The sequence below is a fragment of the Rutidosis leptorrhynchoides genome, chromosome 5 (assembly GCF_046630445.1).
Source record: "Rutidosis leptorrhynchoides isolate AG116_Rl617_1_P2 chromosome 5, CSIRO_AGI_Rlap_v1, whole genome shotgun sequence".
NCBI lineage: Eukaryota > Viridiplantae > Streptophyta > Magnoliopsida > Asterales > Asteraceae > Rutidosis > Rutidosis leptorrhynchoides.
The window spans coordinates 453,125,380-453,134,873 of NC_092337.1; the positions used below are offsets into that span (position 1 = coordinate 453,125,380).

The 9,494-nt window shown below is 31.9% G+C and overlaps 1 protein-coding gene across 1 annotated transcript; it reads right to left on the reverse strand.

The window, feature by feature from the left end:
* Positions 1-208: 208 nt before the first annotated feature.
* LOC139850164 (protein FAR1-RELATED SEQUENCE 12-like) lies at positions 209-1,746 on the reverse strand. The gene is made up of 2 exons (XM_071839752.1): positions 1,213-1,746; positions 209-898 (listed from the first exon to the last, which is right to left on the reverse strand). Exons 1-2 carry the CDS (start codon positions 1,744-1,746, stop codon positions 209-211), a joined length of 1,224 nt encoding a protein of 407 aa, XP_071695853.1.
* Positions 1,747-9,494: the final 7,748 nt, after the last annotated feature.

Below are 9,494 nucleotides of genomic sequence, written 5' to 3' on the forward strand. Positions count from 1 at the left end.
ATAACGAAACATATAAATTCAATATAATGAATGATAAAATTTATGACATGTGATTAAAAAAGATGAATAATAAAATACTTTAATGAATGATAAAAAAAAAAACTTGGAAATTACCTCGTAATCTAATTTCAAAGGAATTTATACAAATTTTTTTTTAAAAAAAGATAAAACATATAGAAAATTTATAAAAAAAATAAAATAGTAAAAATTAATCGGAATCAGAATCTTGATCTTGATATTCCAGGTCTTCATCATCTTCTTCACTTTCGTCTTCTAATTCAAAGTTGACGACATTTTTTCCTTTATTCTTTGCATTATGTACTTCAGTGAGGTCAGTAGTACAAGTACGAACATTGTGACTATGAATACCACAACGCTTGCAAGCTCTTATTTTAACATGTTTCTTAACAGCCACTTCTTTGGAAGACAATATCCGATTTGATCTACGTTGACCTTTGTTTCTAATATTCTCCGGAGCACGGATATTCGAATTGACTGGTTTAGAGAATCCCCATAGTTTATTAATATGTTCACCTCTAGTAGATGTAGAATGCTCATCAGGAATAGAACCAAGAAAATCATCAATTAAGACATCAAACTTCTCTCTAAAATTAACAAGTTTATCTATATCATCTCGATAAACAGAGGAAACCTTCCTAAGCTTGTTGAAAACGTGATTAATAATCTTCTTGGATTCAGACTTATCATCAGAATACACGAAAATGGAATTAAATGTTTCAGATACCTCCTTTGACCACCTCCTCAACAAATGAACCATGGGGATAGCAACAACATCATGAACATGATACACATAAAATATGTGCCTACATAAACGACCTTCACGTGTAAAAAGCAAACACGAACAGTTGGCTTCGGCAGTTTTAACATCAAAAGTTACCTAAAACAAGAGTAAATTAAAAAGTTAAAAACAAGATGAATGACAAAAAGATAATGAATGATAATATGATGAATGACAAAAAAGATAATGAATGAAAAACAAGATGAATGACAAAAACACATTTTAATCTAAAAAATATGATGAATGAAAAAAATATGATGAATGACAATATAAAGAAAGAAAAACAAAATGATGAATGAAAAAAAGACGATGAATGAAAAAACAAAATAAATTAACATAAAACATACTAAAACAAAAAACATGTAAGCATTCAGATTAGAAAAAATTAAAAAAGATATGAAGTGAAACCTGACCTTATATTTCCAGTTTGGACGAGGGAGAGTAAATTTCTCTTGAATTACACATAATTGTTTGTCTTCATTCTCTTCAGTGGTTGAGCTAATTTGCACACAAGAAATGGAAGACTGAAAAATTTCTTCTTGAACTAACAGAAACATGGTTGGTGTATAAAAATCCCTAGCATGCAACTCAATTTGCTTATTGGTAACACAATTAATAGATCTATTATACATTTCAAACTCGAGAACCGTGTTGTTATGGCGTTGCTTTTCAACAACAACATCGAAGCGTGAAAAAAACTCCACCAATTTAGAATGCTTGTTCTTACATTTTATAAAGAATGAATTTTCACTCTCACAAAGTGATGACGTTCTCATTAATCCAGCCATTGGTGTATCTCGGAAAAAACACGGAATCCACTTCTCCTTCATAGCATACATATCTTTAAACCAATCAACATCATGCAAGCCAAATTCATCTAAAACATGTTGCCAACACTTTTCAAACTTTTCAGCATTCAACTCTTGATTCCAGAATATGTTATTCATTTACTTACGAAAATCTTTATTTGAAAACAACTCACGACCAACCTATAAAAAAAATAATATAAAACAAATGAATGATATCAAAAACATGAATTATACTAAAAAATTTACCTTTTTTCAAGTTTTTGACTGATATGCCACATACATAACCGATGCTGCGCAGTCTTAAACTTTATTTTAATAGCCTCCAACATTGATGGGTCTTGATCAGTGGACACTAAGCCCGGTTCAGTCCCAAAAACTTTGAGAAAACAATCAAGAAACCAACTAAACGATTCTATGCTTTCACTAGCTAATAAAGCAGCTCCAAAAATAACAAGCTTCTTATGGTTATCAACTCCGGTAAGAGGTACAAAAACCATGTTATACCTATAAAATAGCATAAAAATTATAAGATGAATGCTAAAGATAAAGTATTAAATGATAAAATAAACTAATAAATAGATAAAAATAAATAGATAAAAATTACAGAAAACTTACATATTTGTACCATATGTAGCATCGAAGCCAACAATATCACCAAACTCTTTGTAGTTCAACTTAGAAATATTGTCAGCCCAAAAAACCCCACGTAAAAATTATTATGATCACAATAATACTCGACACTGAAGTTTGGTAAAGAATTTTTCTTCATAAGCAATTGTTGAATAGCAATATGTGCATCAACATCACCTAACGATTGGATCAAATCACGATGAAAATTATTGAAATCTACAGGCAAAGGACCAACGTTATCAATACCACCACTAAGAGCACTAAAAAGTGTGTGAGCTTTAAATCCACCCATATTTGATCGAGTACTGAGTTTGAAAAGAAATTCCATGTGTTCAGGATCCAACTTTCTCCTCTTATTCAACAAATTCCTATTCCTTTCAGTTATGAGTTTGTGAGTATGCCCCTAAAAAAACTTAAAAATAACAATCTTACCCTCAATAAGTTTGAATCTAATGCAAGCTTCACATTCAACCTTAATACTAGAAGATTTACGGTTAGACACTTTCCTACGCTGACGCTTTCGCTTTGGAGGTTTATCAGGAATGGAAGAATTAGGATCAGAGGCAGATTGAGATGCATTGACAATAGAATGTGGATTAACAATAGCAGGGGGAACAAGAGCTTTTGGGGCAGGACTACCTGCCCTATTACACCTATAAACTTGGTAAACAATTGAACCGTCTTCATCTTTATTTTCAGAAGCTTTCTTAATATTGAAGCCGGCAGCCTCAGCGTACAAGTCATAAAAATATAAACAATCTTCCCATGATCTTAACACGGAACCAATAACAGGATTAAAATGATCCGGAACATTAGGAAACCACAATTTCTTTCCGTCAGAACCTTCATCCTCATAAGACGACAAAAAATGATTTCTACAGACTGAGTTGTTGCCTATCAATGATAAAATCATATAAAATTAGTTATCCATTACAAAGATCCAAACAAAAAAATGCATATATCATTCATAAAAATGCATTATCATTAATGATAAAAAGATGATACATGATGAATGACAAACAAAAAAAAAAATGAAACAACATAAAAGTTTATAATGAATGATAAACAAATGCATACAATAATTAGATTAAAAATGTTACATGATGATGAATGAAAAACAAGTATGAATGTTATATGTTATAAACTGCCTAGAGTTATAATGAATGGTTAAAAATACAGATGAATGGTAAAAAATACATAATGAATGGTACAAAAAGTACACGAAACTGCGTATAGTTTATCATACATCACAAACATTAACAACAACATAGATGATAAACAGATTATCATCTATAAAAAAGCAATTATCATAAAACAAAACTAAACTTAAAACATATAATTAAATATGAACATCTATCTTAAAACATAAAAATACATTTATCATTGATCAATACATATCTAATTAAATATGAAAAAACACTATCATAAAAAAGAGACGTGATGAATGATAAAAAATATCCGATGAGTGATTAAAAACTAAACTTATCGTTATATATATATATATATATATATATATATATATATATATATATATATATATATATATATATATATATATATATATATATATATATATATGATTAAAAACTTACTAGAAAACGTATCAGGAACAGAATCAACAGCTGATTCATTAGCCGAATTCGTAATAACATGAACTGCAAAAAAGAAAAAGAAAAAAAGAAACGAACAACGTATATCGATTAAACCTAATTTTAAACATAAAACTATTTTCAGATTGAGTGAATGAACGTAACCATCAGATTGAGCGATTGAAGTTGAATCTGCGATTGAAGTTGAATCCATGAGTATCTGTTGTAGATTGATGATGAAGATGATGAATATTGATGATGAATACAGAGATCGAAGGTAACAGGAATCAACGAGCCGAACAAGAAATATATACTGAAATTAAAAATTAAAAAAATAAGAATGAACGATTGATGTTTAATCTACGATTGAAGTTGAATCCATGAGTATCTGTTGTAGATTGATGATGAAGATGATGATGAAAAGAGAGATCGAACGTAAGAGGAATGAACGAGGCGAAAAAATAAAAATATACTGAAATTAAAAATGTGAAATTCCGAAAATACCCCTCCTCGTTTTCCAGTCTAAAATTGGGTTTTTTTTATTAAAAATATGAAATGTGAGGCCCATATTCACTTATCCAGTTTGTACCCCATTTAGTGCTTATCCCTCGATTGATTCAATATATATATATATATATATATATATATATATATATATATATATATATATATATATATATATATATATATCTTACCATTTGCTACTCAATCTTAATTCATGATGTTCCATTCTCCTAATTTCATTTTATTTCAAACAAGTCGGAAATACGGATTCCGGTCATTATTCGTGTATACGGGTCAAATTTGCGGGTTTGTATCTACCACCCGCCCCAGACCCGAACCGACAAAAGAATTCTAAAACCATTCCCATAACCGGCGATGGACCGGCAGATTGGGACTCGAACCGGGTATAAGAATGTCGGGTTTCGAGTTTCTCATCAAGTATGGTATTTTTGTTAATAAGATGCAAGAAGTGGTCACAACGAGACAATTTACTTTAACATTGTTGTTATAATTAGTTACTTCGAAAGACTCACAATATTAAGTACTATTTGGCAATTTCGTCCAAAAGTATGACAAATTTAAATATATACTTCTTTCGTCCATATTAATAGTCCAGTATTTCATTTTGGGATGTCCCAAATTAATAGTCCACTTTCAAAAATAGAAAAGAATAAGAAGCTTAAGTTCTATTATGCCCTTAATATATGTGGATAGGATTAAAGGAGAAAGAAAAGGTAAGGGTAAAACTGGAAAGTAAACAAAAAGTACAGTACTTTTACGACATTTTCTTAAACTGTGTGTTTTTTGTCTGTGGACTATTAATATGGGACGGAGGGAGTAATATTAATTAAAGTTTATTATATACAACGTATCGTTAACTCGATTTGACATTATTAGTTTCATGGTTTATTTTTTTTGAACGGCGATATCGACATCGAATTATTGTACGTGTAATTATTTAATCATTTTAATTGAATAACTATATAATATTTTTAACAAAAAGAATTGAGGGCTTAAATGCTTATATCATACAAGAAGAACTTCATTTTAACAATAAATTCACATATTAGAAGACAATTTAGAAGATACCTTTACTGGAAAATCATTCGTTGATAAAGGAGACAAATGTGTTATGACAAATTATATGACTCACAAAAACTGTTGTAAACGGTGTCCGTTGCGTCCGTTAAGACGCCCGTTGCGGCGTTTTGGTGACTAAACCGTTTCGACCCCGTCCCGTTTTTTTATAAGCTGGTCAATGGTCAAAAGTCAGGTCAAATGCAGGAAAAATTGGGTCAACGCCGGTTAAAAGTCAGAAATTCGGTTAAAATCGGTCATAAGTCGGTAAAATCAAACAAAATTGACGTAGTTTAGTATTCCATTTTGTATTATATTAACACTAACAGCAATTATAGATGCAAACTTGTCAACGAAGGATTTTTAGCTCTAAAATATGTGTAAATATATACTTATACATATAAAAGTCAACATTAGTCAACATCCGTTTCGACCCCGTCTCGACCCCGTTTTTTCCGTTGCGACGTTTTGAACTCGCCGCGGCCCCGTCTAGCGTCTTTTTCAACCTTGCTCACAAGTCTAACATGGTTGAAAAATTAAGCATCATGAAAAATTATTTGAGTGGGATAATTAATATTATATTATTATTCTCTCTATTCACCAATATTAAAATTTCTGGCATACAAAAAAAATATTTATGTTATAATTCAGTAGGCTTATAACTACCTTTAGTGGTTTGATTCTTGATGTTATAATTCAGTAGGCTTATAACTACCTTTAGTGGTTTGATTCTTGATGTTATAATTCAGTAGGCTTATAACTACCTTTAGTGATTTGATTCTTGATTTAGAATACTAATAATGAAGTGTAAGAACAAAGATGATAATGGAGAGAAAGAAAGAAACACTTTGTAAGTGTGAGAAATGGTGCAAGTTTAATGCTTGCATTCATGAGTATTTATAGCCTAAAATCTCAATATAAAAATACATACTTTGTGTACCAAAATTGACTATATGTATACACCAAAATTGACTATCCATATCTATATTATTATTATTATTATAACACTCCCCCTTGGATAGCAATTTTATTTTGTTGAAGATCAACTATAAATTACTGCCTCGTTAAAAACCTTGCTAAAGAAAACCCAGTGGGAAAAAACTTTAGCTAAGGGAAAAAGAGTGCAGCATGGAGTTGACTCCCCCTCAAGTAGACATCGCTTCAGCTGTTACATCTTTTGAACATGTCTCATGCCAATGTTATGAACGTGTGTTCTGAAAATAGCAGTTGGAAGTGCTTTCGTGAAAAAATCAGCAGAGTTTTTGCTAGATTGCACATATCTCATTTCAATCTGGTTGTCCTTAATGAGATTTTGAGTATATGAGAAGAATCTAGGTGGTATGTGTTTTGTTCGGTCACTTTTGATATACCCTTCTTTCATCTGTGCTATGCAAGCTGCATTATCTTCATAGATAGTTGTTGGACTTTTATCGCGTTCTAGTCCACAAGAATCAGTAATGAGTTGTGTCATTGATCTCAACCAAAAACATTCTCGAGTAGCTTCATGTAATGCAATCACTTCGGCATGATTTGACGATGTAGCAACAAGTGTTTGTTTTTGAGAACGCCATGATATTGCAGTACCTCCATTTAGGAATACATATCCAGTTTGAGATTTAGCTTTATGTGGATCAGATAAATAACCTGCATCTGCATAACCAACCAAATCTTGTTTTGATTCGTTAGAATAAAATAATCCTAAATCAGTAGTTCCTCGAAGGTATCGAAATATGTGTTTGATCCCATTCCAGTGTCTTTTGGTAGGAGCAGAGCTGAACCTTGCCAACAAATTAACTGCAAAAGAAATGTCAGGTCTTGTACAATTTGTAAGATACATAAGAGCTCCAATTGCACTAAGATATGGTACTTCTGGTCCAAGAATGTCTTCTTGATCTTCACATGGACGAAATGGATCAGCTTCAACATTGAGTGATCTAACAACCATAGGAGTACTTAATGGTTTTGCCTTGTCCATATTGAAACGTTTCAAAATCTTTTCAGTATATGTTGTTTGATGTACAAGTAAACCATTAGGCATATGCTCAATTTGTAAACCAAGGCAATACTTGGTTTTTCCGAGATCTTTCATTTCAAATTCTTTCTTTAGAAGTTGAATGGCTTCATGGATCTCTTTATTTGTACCTATGATGTTAAGATCATCAACATAAACAGCTATGATCACATATCCGGATGTTGTTTTCTTAATGAAAACACAAGGGCAAGTAAGATTATTTGTATACCCTTTGCTTATCAAGTAATCACTTAATCGGTTATACCACATACGTCCCGATTGTTTTAACCCATATAAAGATCTTTGTAATTTAATCGAATACATTTCTTTGGGTTTTGCATTTGATGCTTCTGGTACCTTAAATCCTTCAGGTATCTTCATATATATATCACTATCAAGTGATCCATATAGATAAGCAGTCACAACATCCATGAGATGCATTTCTAAATTTTTAGAAACTGCCAGACTGATTAAGTACCTAAAAGTAATTGCATCCATAACAGGAGAATAAGTTTCTTCATAATCAATTCCCGGTCTTTGAGAAAAACCTTGAGCTACAAGTCTAGCTTTATACCTTGTAACTTCATTTTTCTCATTTCTTTTTCGGACAAAAATCCATCTGTATCCTACAGGTTTCACATCTTTAGGAGTGAGAATGATGGATCCGAAAACTTTTCTTTTATTGAGTGATTCTAATTCAGCTCGTATTGCTTCTTTCCATTGAGCCCAATCATGTCTATTTTGACATTCAACCATAGATGTTGGTTCTGGATCATCATCATTATTCATGATGTCATATGCAACATTAAATGAAAATTTCTCATCAAGATTTTTCATTTCATTTCGGTTCCATAATATTTTTGAATATGCATAATTGATTGCAATGTCTGTATTGACATCATCAATCTCCTCTGCAGTAGGAGTACTGATTTGTGGTTCTTCTTGAACACTTTCTTTTACTTCATTATCAGCTGATTTTCTTTTTCGAGGATTTTTATCCTTTGAACCGATTGGTCTTCCACGTTTCTGACGTGGCAAAGATTCATGAGTGACGTTATTACCAGCTTTTGGAATTTCAATTCGAGCTGGAGTATTTACTGCTGGTATATATGATTTTGTCACCGTTTTTGTATCTGTAAATGCATCAGGCAATTGATTTGCAAGTTCTTGTATATGCATTATCTTTTGAACTTCTGTCTCGCATTCTTTTGTGCGAGGATCAAGATACTTTAATTGAGGTTCACACCATGAAACATCATTTTCTTTATTTTTCATTTCTCCCCCTAATCTAGGGAACAATGTTTCATTAAAATGACAATCAGCAAAACGTGATGTAAAAACGTCACCTGTCATAGGTTCAATATACCTTAATATTGAAGATGTTTCATATCCAACATATATTCCCAACCTCCTTTGAGGACCCATTTTTGTACGTTGTGGTGTCGCAATTGGAACATACACTGCACAACCAAATGTTCTAAGATGGGAAATATTTGGCTCTTGACCAAAAGCAAGTTGTAGGGGGGAATATTTATGACTTGCACTTGGTCTGATGCGAATCAATGCAGCAGCATGTAAAATTGCATGACCCCATATAGATACAGGGAGTTTTGTTCTCATTATCAATGGTCTAGCGATTAACTGTAAACGTTTAATCAATGACTCGGCTAAACCATTTTGTGTATGCACATGAGCAACAGAATGTTCAACAACAATTCCTATAGACATGCAATAGTCATTAAATGCTTGAGATGTAAATTCACCAGCATTATCAAGTCTCACCCTTTTAATGGTGTAATCAGGAAAATGAGCTCTCAATTTAATAATTTGGGCAAGAAATTTTGCAAATGCCACATTACGGCTTGATAACAGACAAACATGAGACCATCTGCTAGATGCGTCTATTAGAACCATGAAATATCTAAATGGTCCACATGGTGGATGAATTGGTCCACATATATCACCTTGAATTCTTTCAAGAAACATTGGTGATTCTTTCTCAACCTTAAGTGGTGAGGGTCTAGTTATCAATTTTCCAAGAGAGCAAGATGTACATGGAACCATTGTATCATGAT

Coding starts and splice junctions, on each gene's coding strand:
- LOC139850164 (XM_071839752.1), bottom strand. CDS start 1,746: ATGAATAACATATTCTGGAATCAAGAGTTGAATGCTGAAAAGTTTGAA. Junction 899..1,212: donor GTCCAAACTGGAAATATAAG/GTCAGGTTTCAC, acceptor CTCTTGTTTTAG/GTAACTTTTGATGTTAAAAC.